Source organism: Alligator mississippiensis, chromosome 5 (assembly GCF_030867095.1).
Source record: "Alligator mississippiensis isolate rAllMis1 chromosome 5, rAllMis1, whole genome shotgun sequence".
Taxonomy (NCBI): Eukaryota; Metazoa; Chordata; order Crocodylia; family Alligatoridae; genus Alligator; species Alligator mississippiensis.
In genome coordinates this window covers 32524263-32538509 of record NC_081828.1, presented here as the reverse complement: position 1 = coordinate 32538509, position 14247 = coordinate 32524263, and the positions used below count along the sequence as shown (strand labels likewise).

General features: G+C 42.7%; 1 protein-coding gene across 7 annotated transcripts in view; it reads left to right on the top strand.

The window, feature by feature from the left end:
* TGFBR3 (transforming growth factor beta receptor 3) overlaps nucleotides 1-14247 on the top strand; it is a 192617-nt gene that overhangs the window by 110005 nt on the left and 68365 nt on the right. For all 7 annotated transcript variants that reach the window (XM_014599677.3, XM_019479036.2, XM_006275072.4 and 4 more), the window contains one exon: nucleotides 12994-13131. In XM_014599677.3, coding sequence (XP_014455163.1) covers nucleotides 12994-13131 — 138 coding nt within the window. The remainder of the gene's footprint in view (nucleotides 1-12993; nucleotides 13132-14247) is intronic.

The following is a 14247-nucleotide window of genomic DNA, read 5'->3' as shown; positions in this document are numbered from 1 at the left end:
CCAGTTCTCCAGTCTGGGTGGTAGCTCATAAGGGTCAGCTAGTTGTGCATCAGCATTAGGTTTGTATTAGGTAAAACATGTGGGACCAAATTCATCTCTGGCTGGATACCGTCCGCTTTACTGGAGTTATGCCAGGGGTGAATCTTTCCCATGGTTTTTACAAAAGAGCTAAAACGTGCTGTTCAGTCAATCTAACTCTCTTTCTGAAGAGATAACATCAAGGATTTGGTTTACTGGGCTCAAACATGCCAAAACCAACAATCTGCAGTCAGATATCTAGCTAACAAAACTAGTAATTGGTTATGTCTATAATGATTATTAGAATTGATTTTATGAGTATTATATGTAGGCTTGGAAGTGAACTTAAGTTCCCCCACCACAACATGAACACATGGTTACAGTTAGTAAGTGCCACCAGTACTACCAGACAGTAAAAACACTCAAAATCTGTAATGTGTGGTGCAGGGGCAAAATTGCCCCAGTGAAGTGACTTTAAACATGAAGTATAGTCTTTCCTCACTACTCTTGTGCCCTTCTGCACAGGGATCAGGCAGTTAATAACCGCACTAACTTGAATGAGGGTCTGCTTTCTACTTGCACTCCTTTAGACAAGTCTTCTAGATGGTTGAGGAGATGAGACCGTGCTTTGCCCGCCTCCATTTCAGGGGGGGTAACTAAAGGCCACTACCAAAAACTAAGAGAACAAGATTACTAAACTAAAGTGCTTTCCGTCAAAGTAATTCTTTATCTGAGAAAATGGGAAGATCTTCTCAAATATTGCATTAGCTCCATTATGGTATTTCTGATCATTGTTTTTGTTAGTCTAATAGCTTCCTTCTCAAACTAAATAAAAAACCTCTTCAAAATTTGTGAATTGTTTAGGCAGAACTTTTTTTTAGGATGGAGATATATTTTTTCAATAAGAGATTTCTGTTCAGATTTGAATGGTCAGACTCACTCCTATCTCACACATGTAGCCACATTTTCAGTTTGTGCCAGCAGAATGAAGAACCTGCACTTGAAAACCTTAAATGGTGAAAAAGACCTATGTCATATACTCATATGCAGATGGGTCATGGCTCATGCAATTTTTGGAGTTCAGATGCAAACACTGTAACTGGAATTATCTGTGGGGACTTAGGATACAGGCACATGGCATTTCTTAGAAAGAAGTCATAAACTTGAAGAAACCAATGGTTGAAAAGACAAAAACCTGGATACAATATATGGGTTCCATTTTGACTACCCTAGTCTGAAGAGTGGGGCAGGTCTTGTTTGTGTCATTTAATTTTTGTTTTGTTTTGGTCTATTTGGTCTTTTCTTTTCCTCTAAAAATAAATTCTCTCTTGGAGACTAAAACCCAAACAATTGTTAACTAAGTAATTCCTGATAAACGACTCAATCTATCTTCTACAGGTTTTTAAATAATGTTGTATACCAGGGGTTGTCAACCAGGGGTACATGTACCTCCGGAGGTACTTGAGAAGGCCCTAGAGGGTATGTGCGGGTGGGTGGGGATGGAGCGCCACCATACACCATCCCGCGCAGGCGCCACTCCGCATTCAGCTGTGTGCCATCCCCCTCCCCACCCTCTCAACATCCGGCCATTGGGGGTGCACTGCTCCGTGTTCAGCCACCGGGGGGTACACTGACCCAAAAAGGTTGAAAACTCTTGATGTATGCAATATGTGAAATTTTTCCTTGTTAGAACTCCATTATAGCCAGTGAACTGGATTTTTTTTTAAACTTAATTGACAGAACATTTTTAAACCTCTTAAATTGGATAGTAGACCTCAAAGTCCCCTTTTCATGCTAATTCTGTTCACAATTTTCAAAATAATAAATCATTTGTATTGTATGGATAATAATTAATATTCGCTAAAGAAGATTCAAATATAGACCAAAGTGAAAAAAATGTTAAGCTTTCAGATTTCTACTCTAAATGCAATTTAGTTCCAATTTGTAGAAGGCAGAGGATCAACTTCATATTGAGTATTGAATGAAGCTTATATAGGTCTTCCTTTAGTGCATTGTGTTCAGTGTTTGTGACTTGAACATGTGATGTGATATGCTCTCTTGGAGTTAACTTCTTTTTTGCTGCTTTGTGGAACAGCTGTCTTAGCATGGGCAGTGTAAACTGATATAATACAGCATATTTTGCCCTGTTCTGTTAGCACAAATTTGCAATGGTTGTTTTGGAAAATGTGCTATGAATTTATCTCAGGGTCTTCATGCTAGAGTAGTTAATTCAGCCTTACAAATCCTTGTCACTTGACTTTCATCTTTCATAACAAAACTCTTGATTTGATGCCTTGAAGTCAGCAAAACAAAATGGTACTTTAACAGTGTTATGTACTTCTATCTGTTTTCAACATTTGTGCCATATCCTTTCATGTAATATAAATTACTTTACCAGCGTAATGGGGCAGGAGCCCATGGTCTGTTTTTGTAGTTTGGTTGCTGTGGTAATACTCAGCCTTCCATGAAACTATCATCTCCAGGGAAACCAGAACCTTTGCAGCTGTCTTAACCTCACTACTTGTGTGTGTGTGTGTGTGTGTGTGTGTGTGTTACTTAGCAAACATTATCTGTGTGCATGCTTATGCATATTACTACTGTCTATGAAACCTGTATGAAGTTCCTTTAAGACCTCTAAGCAGATCTATATAGAGAGAGAAATATATAGATATATCTATATATTTCTGCTTTAGGGGTCTTAAAGGAATTTCATATAGACTTCATAGACAGTGTTAATATACATAAACATGCACACAGATACTGTTTTCGGAGTAGTGCCTGCTTTAGCTTGATAGTTATGTCATCTATAAAACATGGTATCTTTTAACTCTGGCTTAATTTTTGTTAAAAAAAGACTTTAAAACTGTTATTGAATGATATCATCTAACTGACTTGACAGTTTCCATGCGTGTCATTTCCCATTCGCAGTGATTTACCTTGGTGTTGGGATAGCAAATTTATTAAAATGAACTAACTTTCTTAATGTATTCATTTTAGTATCGGTCTAAAATTATTTTTGTCTATGATTGTAACTAAAATATTCTTCTGCTTAGAAATGTATTACATGGGAGGAGTGGGTGGGCATAAGTCAAAGGAAGCTAAGAGACGGGCAAACACATTCTGAAAGAACAATACTGTTTGACATATAAAGATCTAGGACTTGAGCATTACTGAAAGGGCCATTTGTTTAAAAGTGTGCCCAGACATGTTAGAATTGTATTTATGAAAAAGTTGACACACTGATAATCAAGAGAAACCTTCATCAACAGAACATATCTGCTTAGTTTTTGTTAGTGATTTATGTGTTACTTTCTCTGTGAAATTAGTGAAATTATTTTGATTTAGTTGCTCTCTTCTGCTACGAGTTAGAAATCTTTTCCTTGAACATTCTGGTTTAATGGTTTGAAATGATCAAGAACATTTTCTGTTAATTGGTTTTAGTTGCTCACAAGATACTAGGCACTATCCCATGTTTGACTTGGAAGGGATTTTAGCACATCTCTGCACAAATAACTGGGCTAGGCCTGTAAATGCACATGGGCACATACAGAAACTCATAGATTCATAGATGATTCATAGATGTTAGGGTCGGAAGGGACCTCAATAGATCATCGAGTCCGACCCCCTGCATAAGCAGGAAAGAGTGCTGGGTCTAGATGATCCCAGCTAGATGCTCATCTAACCTCCTCTTGAAGACCCCCAGGGTAGGGGAGAGCACCACCTCCCTTGGGAGCCCGTTCCAGACCTTGGCCACTCGAACTGTGAAGAAGTTCTTCCTAATGTCCAATCTAAATCTGCTCTCTGCTAGCTTGTGGCCATTATTTCTTGTAACCCCTGGGGGCGCCTTGGTGAATAAATACTCACCAATTCCCTTCTGTGCCCCCGTGATGAACTTATAGGCAGCCACAAGGTCGCCTCTCAACCTTCTCTTGCGGAGGCTGAAAAGATCCAGTTTCTCTAGTCTCTCCTCGTAGGGCTTGGTCTGCAGGCCCTTAACCATACGAGTGGCCCTTCTCTGGACTCTCTCCAGGTTATCCGCATCCCTCTTGAATTGCGGCGCCCAGAATTGCACGCAGTACTCCAACTGCGGTCTGACCAGCGCCCGATAGAGGGGAAGTATCACCTCCTTGGACCTATTCGTCATGCATCTGCTGATGCACGATAAAGTGCCATTGGCTTTTTTGATGGCTTCGTCACACTGCTGACTCATGTTCATCTTGGAGTCCACTAGGACTCCAAGATCCCTTTCCACTTCCGTGGAAACTGTGGGGATGTAGTGGTGGATAGGGCTATTCCATGGGAATGCATACATTTGAGGTGGCTGGCTCTGTCAGTTGCCTAAGTTAACTGTACAGTCAGGATACTCTGACACTTTAGATGAAACCTGATCAGTGATGATATGGAGACCAAACTGAGTAGCTGTGCCTCTGAGTAAAGGCTCAGAACTGGCCATGAGGATTCATTCCACTCTGGGGCTAGGGACGGACATTCAAAAAGCTAGAGTCTGAAATGATTCAATCTTTGCAAGTTGGTTTAACCTGCCTAGATTGAACCAATTTTCAAGTAAATAGACATTCCCTTTTCACTCAGGAAATGTAGCCATATGCCTACAGTGGTTCAGGCCAGAAGCCAGGAGGTGCTAGAGCAGCGCTCAGCTACAAGAAAGCTGTGCTGGGAGGTGTGGCCAGCCCCAGCAGTAGCCTCAAATGAACTGGCAGTGCTGGAGGGGGGGGAGGGTTCAGTTTTCAGTTCCCGCCTCCCTGTCCCATTGGCACAGACCTGAGCCAGGGTCCTCCTGGTGCTCCACCCTCACTGCAGCAGCGGCAGGGGTGGGGGCATGTCCCTCTGAGGCAGAGGGGGCAGGGAGGAGTTTTTTACCCCCACCACCCCCTCTGCGCCTGGGGGACCACACCCGGGGTCTGCCAGCCCTGACTGCTGTCGTCACCCCCGATTGGTCCCTGTGCAGGGTGAGCAGCGTAATAAGTTCTTCTCCGCCCTCTCTGTCAGACACCCTCATCTAAGGGGGCCATGCTGGCCAGCCTCTGGTCATGCCCCTGCTGCTGGAGTGGTGAGGGGGCAGGGACCGTGGCAGGAGCAGCAGCCCCTCTCATGGTTTCCCAAGGAGCACAAGCCTTTTCCCAGTGGGAGGACTGTGCTGCGGTTGGGAGTGGGGTGGGCAGAGCTGCTGCAGACTGCATGAGCTGAGTGGTAGCACCAGGGCCCCGCACAGTCCTTGGCAGCTCTGACAACTCCATTCCCACCCTGCTCCCTCACACAGCGCAGCCCCACACTGGAAGAGGCTTGTGCTCCGCGGGAAAGCATGAGAGCAGCTGCTGCCCCTGTCACGTTCCCTGACCCCCATGCCATGTCTGGCCACACCCCTGCCTCCGCTCTGGCTAGGGAGCAGAGGGCTAGGCCAGCCCTGCTCCACTGCAGCAGAGAGCATAGCCTAGCCTAGGGCTGCAGAGCATGCCGGAGTGCTGGGAGACTCTGGTTTGACTTAAACCAGGAAGGGGCCTGGGACACAAGTTCCATAAACCAGTTTGAGCTCAATCAGTTAAACATGGCTGAATGTAGCAGACTTATCTCAAAACAGTTTTGGCCATTTTGAAACTGGTTTGTGTGCACTGAACTTATGTTATTTTACCAATTTAAACCAGATAGTGGTTTAAACCAGTCACTGATTACTTAAATCAGTTTGTGTGCAACTTCTGTCCCTAGCCTAGCGAAACATTGTAACCAAGGCCAATAGAAAAGTATTTGCCCCTTCACTTTATTTCTTCTAGGTATGAGTCTAAGAAGTCACCAGGTCTGAATTTCATGTTGTGAGGTATTTTTCTGTTTGAAGAGGGTAGCAATATATGCTTGTGCTGTTCTTGATTACTGTTTGCAAATTTTCACATAAAGAAAGGTTTTTTGCTTGTGAAAAAAATAATTTTCAGTGCAGATATCTTGTGATTTTTTTCCAAAGAATTGTCCTGCTTTTTCTTTTGGGGATAGGTCAAGTGCCATACCTAGCACCTCCACCTCTGCACAGTAAGGGACGTTGTGGCTAGAAGGATGTTGATCCATGTGCATTTCCACCTTTGGAAAAACCTAGATTGAACAATGGGATTATAAAATATGAATGAATAGACAGAACTGTAATGAAATAACAGCCAAGAATTCTTAAGATATATCCAGTCACAAAGGGCTGTTTCTTAGCCCAAGCAAAACATTTATCTTGTTTTTTTGCATGACTTAATTGGTAAACAGAACTCTTCAGAGGGTTTAGACAAAAGGTGGGCTGTGTACTTTATTATGTGGTACAGAGCTGTTAGTTTTGAATACAATTGTGTATGTTCACCAAAACTGTCTTCATTTACTTTTTACCCATAGGACTCGTACTGGTTTTTGCAGGGATGGAATTTGCTGGATCTATTAGAAAAACTTGGCAAAAACTGCTTTGGTCAGCAATTTTATGGTTCCTTGACTTCTTTTACAAATCTCAGAGGTTCTAAATAACAAGAATTCTTGCAAATTCTCTTCAGTAGAAAAATCTTGTATTTGCATTTAATGAGTTATATTGTATGAATATAAATTGTATACATTTCTGCAAGGAACTCCTCCTTAAAATCAAGTTAGCATTCTGCATTAAAAAATGATAGGAAGGTGGGATCTAGTAATTATTATTTTTTTGAATCTTAACTATTCAAATACATTTCCTAACTTTTCACCATAAGATGATTTTAATGCATTGCTGTAAATAAAATTGGTCAGAGAGGACCAATCATGAATTTAAATAACTTAATGTAGGCAATAACCTTTCATTTATGGGAACTGGTTGTCATTTCTGAGTGGAAATGGTGCCAAAAATATACCTAAGGCAGAGAAAAATCACATATATATTCATTATGTGACAGTAGCATAACACAGAAGGGCAAGAGGGGCAGCAGTCCTGAATGCCAACTTAGGAGAGGTAGGTGCCAAAATAGTCCTGCTCATGGAGTCCACACTGGATAGCAAGACAAGCCTTACAGCATTGTTCTTGCTGTAGCAGTAGCCAGTGCACAAATACCTGGGTGCTGCTGTTTTAGGAGGAAGAGCTCAACAAAGTGTAGTGGTGGCAGCAGAACAGCCAGGGACTGTTTTTCATTTCCTGGCATAAGAAAGACTCCTGCATCGCCCCTCTCCCCCTCCTCCCCCCCTGCAAAAACAAACAAACCTGCTTTCTGCAGTATCCTGCCAGATTTGCCCCTACTTGTTTACACCTCTCCTATGTGAAGATAGTTTAGAATATTGGATTGTTTTTCTTGTTTGAGACTATACAGTTTAGGCATTTGATATTAAATATGTTTTGTGACTCAAAGCCTAAAGAAAAACTCAGTAAAAGTGTGAACACAAGCTTGCCTGACCAGTCTTGCAAAGGACGTAACTTGAATTTTGGTAAACAATATTTGTGCTTATTGCTCGGGTGCTCCTGTTTCATGTCTTAGTTCCCTTGCAAAGTAAGAGCAAGAGAAATATATTTAATAGCCTAAACTGTTCATTACTAAACAGCAATGATGACAAAATCACAAGAATTGGTGGAAACATTTTACTAGCAGAGAGTTTAAAATGGCAAATAAACATGGGATGTTAGGTTAATCAACAGAAACCCAAGCTTGCTGTTTTGTGTGTGTGTTCAAGAGGCTGGGGGTGAGGGTGAAGGGAACATCCTTCCCACCCCCCCCACCCCCGGTGCAGACCTGGCCCCACCCTCCCCCCAAGTCCTCAGCTAGCAAGCTGTAGGGGGGGGGCCTTCACAGCAGGGGAATATGTCCTCTCTCTTCTCCTTCAGCCATTACTGACAGTCACCAGTTGGGGGCAGGGAACGGAACAGGACTGGGAGCGCCCCCAGCAGCCAGTACGAACAAACTGAGAGCCCCTCCACCAAACAGTGAATGTCTGTTTGGCTGGTTCCTGCTTTAACTTACCGTGCTTTGAGCAAAGTGTGATAAGCTTCACCACTTCTGTCAGGACATCCTTAAAACCAGGATGCACATGCTTTTTGAACATCTGCACTTATCCTTTGAGACTGACCTCGGAATTCTCCTCTAACTCAGGGGGGTTGTATGTTTTTTTTGCAGTGTTTTTGCATGAGGATCTTGCAGAGCCAAGATGGCAGCACCAAAAAATTGCTTTGGATACTAACCCAGCATCAGTTAACACAGTACAAGCTTGGCAATCCCTCCCACTCCATCGTTTGATTTTGTTGCTCTTCCCTCATGATTAGTTCTGATAATATCAGATGGTCAATTAGTCAAATCTTAGCAAGCTATAAAACATGTAGGCAATGTCACTGAGGTCACCCATACTTTCTGCTATGTGTTTTTAGCAGTCTTCAGTTTTATCACTATAGCAATCTAATTGAGACCAACATAATTTGTGTACCACAAAATACAACAGATTTTAGGAAAGTCTTGGTATAATTAATTGTATGTGGCAAATATCCAATTATACACAAGGCTATGATGATAAGCTGCATGAAGTTTGCCAGTTCCTTGCAATGTACTGAGTAGATGGAAATAGGCACCTTGATTCTATTCCTCAATTAGATGGGTATGACCTAGATTTGACTTTTATTGTGGGGATTACAGGCTAGAAGAGATATGTATACCTGAAAAAAACCAAAAAAACCCCTTTCCTTTGCAATACTGATACCAATATCCTGTTATTTGGCTTTCACTGATCAGTTTGTACAGTGAGAATTTCTGTTTTAATGTAATAACAATTTATTCACTTTTGGCAGCTGGTTCACTAGTTTGCTGATACAAAAGAGTAATGCAACAAATAATAGGAGCAGTTGCAGTTTTCCAAAGACTTCTAATTTTCTTTCAGGTTTTTCTTGTAATTTGCTACTAGCATATTCTTTTATACTGAACACCACATAAAAGTTCATTTTTACTCTTTTCTTACTCCTTGGTGAGAGTTGTAGAGAACTATATCTTGTTCAAAAGTTTGAGCTACGTACAAAGACTTTTTCACTTGAATCAAGTTGCACATTTAGCATGTGTGTAGTATGCATCTCAATTGCATTCCCACAGGTTTTACTACAAATCAGAATGAACTCCAAAACCAAGAACCATATTTCTGCAGAAAGCTTGCTAGTAATCCTGGCTTTCATTTTCTGATTAAGTTTTCTTATACTGGTCTTGTGCAAAAAGGATCCTAAATCTTTGCTACCCTCTGCCTTCTAATTAATTCTATTTCTGCCCACTCAGTTCACTCTAACATGAGGATTCAGTTCTGCTTGAGGTTTGAATCATGCTGTCTTTCAAACAATGAATGCTCAAGACTTCTGGCTTAATGGAGACAAACATTTTTACTACTTACTGTCATAACCCAAGGGTATGATTTTGTGTGTGCTTTGGCACTGCAGAATTATTTCCCTCCATGAGGAGCTTTCTTTGCACGGTGCAATTCTCAGTTGCATGGAGAAAACCCCGGTGCAAAGGAGTTCCCGCCATTCACATGCAAATTTGTTCCCCACTATTGGCTGTTTCTAAATTATTCCCACGTGGTGGCTAGTGATTGGCTTGCTAGCCGTATAAGAGGCTTGAGCGGTTTCTGCCCAAGTTGGAGAACTCCAAGGAGAACCCCGCAAGGGAGGACTCCACAACCATCTGGAGGAGGAGAAGGAGGACTTCACATCTTGTGAAGAACTCTAAGCACTGCGGAGCCTAACAAACCCAGCGTGTGCCTTAAGAAGGATATAGGGGCCTGATCAACCTCTAGCCTCTCCCCGTCGCCGCCTAATCCCTCGACGTACCCTTCCCTGCGCGCTTTCGTTCCACGGAGCCTAGCAAACTCCGTGTGTGTGTGTATCCAGAGCTCTTTCCGAGTTATTTCAAGAGGCTCGAGTTTTTCTACAGGTCTTGTTCGTACAAGTTTTGTAACTGCAACTTAAGCGAAGTTTTCTCCTGCCTGCACCGCGACCATCTACAGCGTAAGTAAAATAATCTTTAATCAACCGCTATGCGTCCGTGCCTAATTCTAGTCCACCAGCCTGCATTCCCCGACCCACGTGCCAGGGCTGCTGGCCGCAGCCCGCCGCGTGCCCCCGAAGGCCTCAGACCGCTCCCGGCCCGTACACTTACCCTATAATATATCAACCCTATATTTCTTTCACAGAGAGCTTGGCGATAAAGAGCAATGGAGTATTGGATCTAATTGTAACAGGTTTTCTTGCTATGATTACAATTAGACTTCCTTGCTATTACTTTCTTTCTAGAAAAAAAGGTTTAAATGCCTTGCAAATATTTCCCCTTTTCTATTACAGTAGTAGTGCCATCAAAATATCTTCCCTTCTGCTATCATCATCGCACAACATACAGAAAAAACATCATACACAGATGTCCCCAGTTAAACTGTTAGTCATTAGACCCAACTTGTTAAGGTGGAGAGAGAGACATTTGCATTAATTCAAATGCTTTCAGTCTGACTAACATAATCTGAAAAACATTTGACTTGTCCAGTCTCTTTGTGCCCTGTGCAATGGCACTGAATTGACACAATTTCTTTGTTTTTGAAATCTTAACTAGACTAGGCACCGTTTTTAGTCACTGTATCTTTCACTGCTGTGGTATAAATTAAAACCTTCTTTGGAAAATCTATTATGTTGGGACAGCAATCTATTACTACTGCTGTTTTTCTCCCTAAGAAAAATTGAATACTGGTTGTTTTTCCAGTCCGTTAATCATAGAGTTTTGCTCTCTGCAGGACTAAGGGCATGGCTTTTATTTTGTTATGGAAATCTCTGAAAACTCTCACCTATTATGCCTGTTTCCATGTGGTCCTTTCTGGTTCCCTGGCTAGGGAAAGACATTACACATAAACTGGCTTAAGTGATCAGAAACCGGTTTAAACCTGTAACCGAACAGATGTTCAGTGCACATAAAACAGTTTGAAAATGGCTGAAACCAGTTTGAGATAAACCTAAAAAATAAACAAGATAAATCAGAAAATAAATAAGATAAATCAGACATAACTGATTTGGGTCAAACTGGTTTATGCAATGTCTGTCCCAGACCCCTTGCTGGTTTAAGATAAACCAAACTCCCCCAGCATCCCAGCATGTTCTCTGGGCTGGGCAGGGCGCTCTGCTCCACAGCAGAGCTGGTCCCTCCCCTCTGCTCTGTGGCCAGAGCTCCGGCAGAGACTGCAGGTACAGCAGGGTCTGTCTGGGTTCCCCGTGCCCCATCCCGCCCTTGCTGCTTGCTGTGGAAGCAGGATCCCCCCTCCCATCTCCCACAGCACAGCCCCCAGCCCCACAGACCCTAGTCATGTGGTATGCTAGCTAATGCCGAGAGGTGTCTGTATGTGTCTTCCATTTCACTGGGACAGGCAGACAGAACAGTGACTGCTTTGGGCTTTTTGGAGCTAATCAACAGGTTAGCTGGTAAGTTGTTTAAGAAGAGTTTGAACCAATAGAGAGAGGCTATTGGTTTGCTGATGAGGTGATAAACACTTATCAGCTCCCTGCTGGCTTGCTTGCCTGTCAGTTTGCTGCAGGCAGTATAAAGAAGCAGGGAGATTGAAAAGCTCTGTATCATCAACAGATGCATGTACTGCACCCCACCCCCTTGCCTCAGAGTGCTTGCAGGGAGCTGGGGGTCTGGAAGCACTCCCGCCCCTTGAACAACAAGCGGGGATAAGCCTGGGACGGTGCAGGCAGAGTGAAGGTTTATACACTTCTCTAATGAGAACGCCCCCCCTCAGCTCAGCACTATAAGGGAAGGGAGGGCTACTGTAGCGCCTCCCGGCTTCTAGCCTGAGACGCTGCAGGCATGTGCCTGAATTTCCTCAGTCCAGAGAGAATGTCTGTCCAGTTACAAACTGGTTCAGCCTAGCCAGGTTAGACTAATTTGCAAAGATTGAATCAATTCAGGCTCAGGCTTTTTGAATGTCTGTCCCTAGCCCCCAAGACCATAACAGTAGCCTAGGAGGGGTCTGAGTGGCTTAGACTGGACATGAGTGCTACCCTCCACACAGTTGTACTCAGGCTGTCTGGTGCTGCGGGGCAGGAGGCACTCAGGACTGATGTCTGATTGACAAGGAGCAAGTGGGTGTGGCTTATTTCCTCAGCAGTGGGCCTGGGATTGGCAAGGAAATAGTGTACATGAGACTCTTACCATTCATGGGGGATATGTTCCAGCGATCCCTGTGAATGGCAAAATCTGCAAATATGTCAGGAGCACGGCAGTGGCAAACGTGGAACTCCCGCAGACGCTGCCAATACTGGCAGCAGCAGGCAAGGCAGGGGGGCGGGGAAGGGAGAGCATGGTAAGAGCATGTGTGGGGAGAGCGTGGGTTCGAATATTCAAAACCATGAATGGTGAATCCGCGAATGGTGAGGGTTTCCTGTAGATACAACCTAAAAATCCTATTCTGTTCTATTTTTGTGTACCTTTATATGCCTTCCCTGGAAAGGGGCAGGCTGCTGTGATAGTGACATCTTATGCTGCTGGACATGGTGTTCCTTTTTTTTAAACTGCTGAAGTGTGATTAAATCCCACAAACATAACCAGATGTAGGCCTATCTCTAGCCTTCCATCTAGAAATCAGAAATCTTAGTTCTATTTGCTGGTTGCAATTCTTTGTTTATCTCCTTGTTCTCTAGCTCTCAACTGAGTGGTTTGACCTTTCTGCAAGATACTTTTTGATCAGTGTTTGTTAGGGTTTTTTTAAACACTTCAACAGTGCTTTGCAACTACAAAGCACAAATGTTAACTATTTCAGTCTTTGTTATCTTTGTTCTGGTGACTGACAGTTTGGAATTAAGCTAACTCTTAATCCCAAATCTAAAGGTGTGAATCCTAAAAACTGTGATATATTTACAGTCACTTCTTTTTAATAGTTTGAAATTCCACTTTATGCCCTTTATGCACTTTAAGTGGAGTTTGTTGGTTTAGATGCTCATAGAGAAGTATTCACATGTCCTTTGTTTCTCTGCAGGTCACATTGCATTTGAATCCTATTTCATCAGTGCACATTCATCAAAAGCCTCTGGTGTTCCTTCTTAACTCTCCCCTGCCCCTGACCTGGAAGATAAAACCAGAAAGACTAGCATCTGGAATCCGAAGATTTTTCTTTGTGAGTATACAGTTTGTTGGTTTATCGTCACCACTCTGTAAAACAGCATGTGGGGTTAATGGTGTTCATTTTGAAAAAATGTAAGCATATATTTAAAACAAAGTTAATTGGAGATCAAGTTTCAGCATAGGGCCCTGGGGAGAAATTAGGTGACATGGGAAAGCAGTTTGAGAAAGTGCCCAGTTGCTAGTTGTGTGAATTAAGATGCACACACGCGAACACATGAACAAATCTGGTTTTCTAGAATCTGTATATTGTGCATCGCTTCTCAGCCTCTTGAAGGCTCAGATCAAGTGTATTAACTCTAGCAGCACATCAAGTCTGAGAAGCTGTGTGGCCTATAACAGATTGCAAGTCCTGATTAGAGTGCATGATAGTACTATAATGCTAAAAGCATCAAAGCAATGGGAAGTATTATGGGTATAGGCTAGCTGTGTGGTCTCTCACCAAAACACAAATATATATGAGGTGAGCTTCTCATGCATATGATGCAAGGTTTATTTCTGATATGAGGTTTTATTAAAATGCTGGAAAAGACCAAAGTAGGTCCAAAATGAAGTCATTTAGGTTTTTGAAAAAGGCTGGAGTGTGGTTATACTGCAAGATCCAATTATTACCTACTGTTTGCAAATCATAGCTTTGCAGTTTGCCAGGACGTTCAAGCTTGCTATTTGTAGTGAAACAGACTGATTGTTTGGATTAGATTTTTAATGTATGACATCATGTCTAATGATGAGTCTGCTTTATTAGAATCACAGCCTTGTTATTTTCTATTATAATAACAGAACTAAACATTATTTCTAGCTGCAAGATATCTATGGACAGCTTAAGTTTGCTTTTAAGGCATTAGTGGGCAATACAAAGGGGCATAGCCCAGTGGGAAGTTCTGGAGTCATTGTTCCTCAGGCAAATACTCTTGTTGGCAGGAGTGCACTGGGAGTAAGTAGCTGTGCCACTGTAGGAAAGGGCACAGCTAGTCAGCTGTTGTGCAAGACTCTAGGAGCCATAGTATTCGGTGAAATATGAGCTGCTGTTTTCTTTAGCCTTGCCCTGAAAGCACTTTTTCTCCATTCTGATACTTCCCCCTGGTGTGCATGCATGCACACATGCACCTCC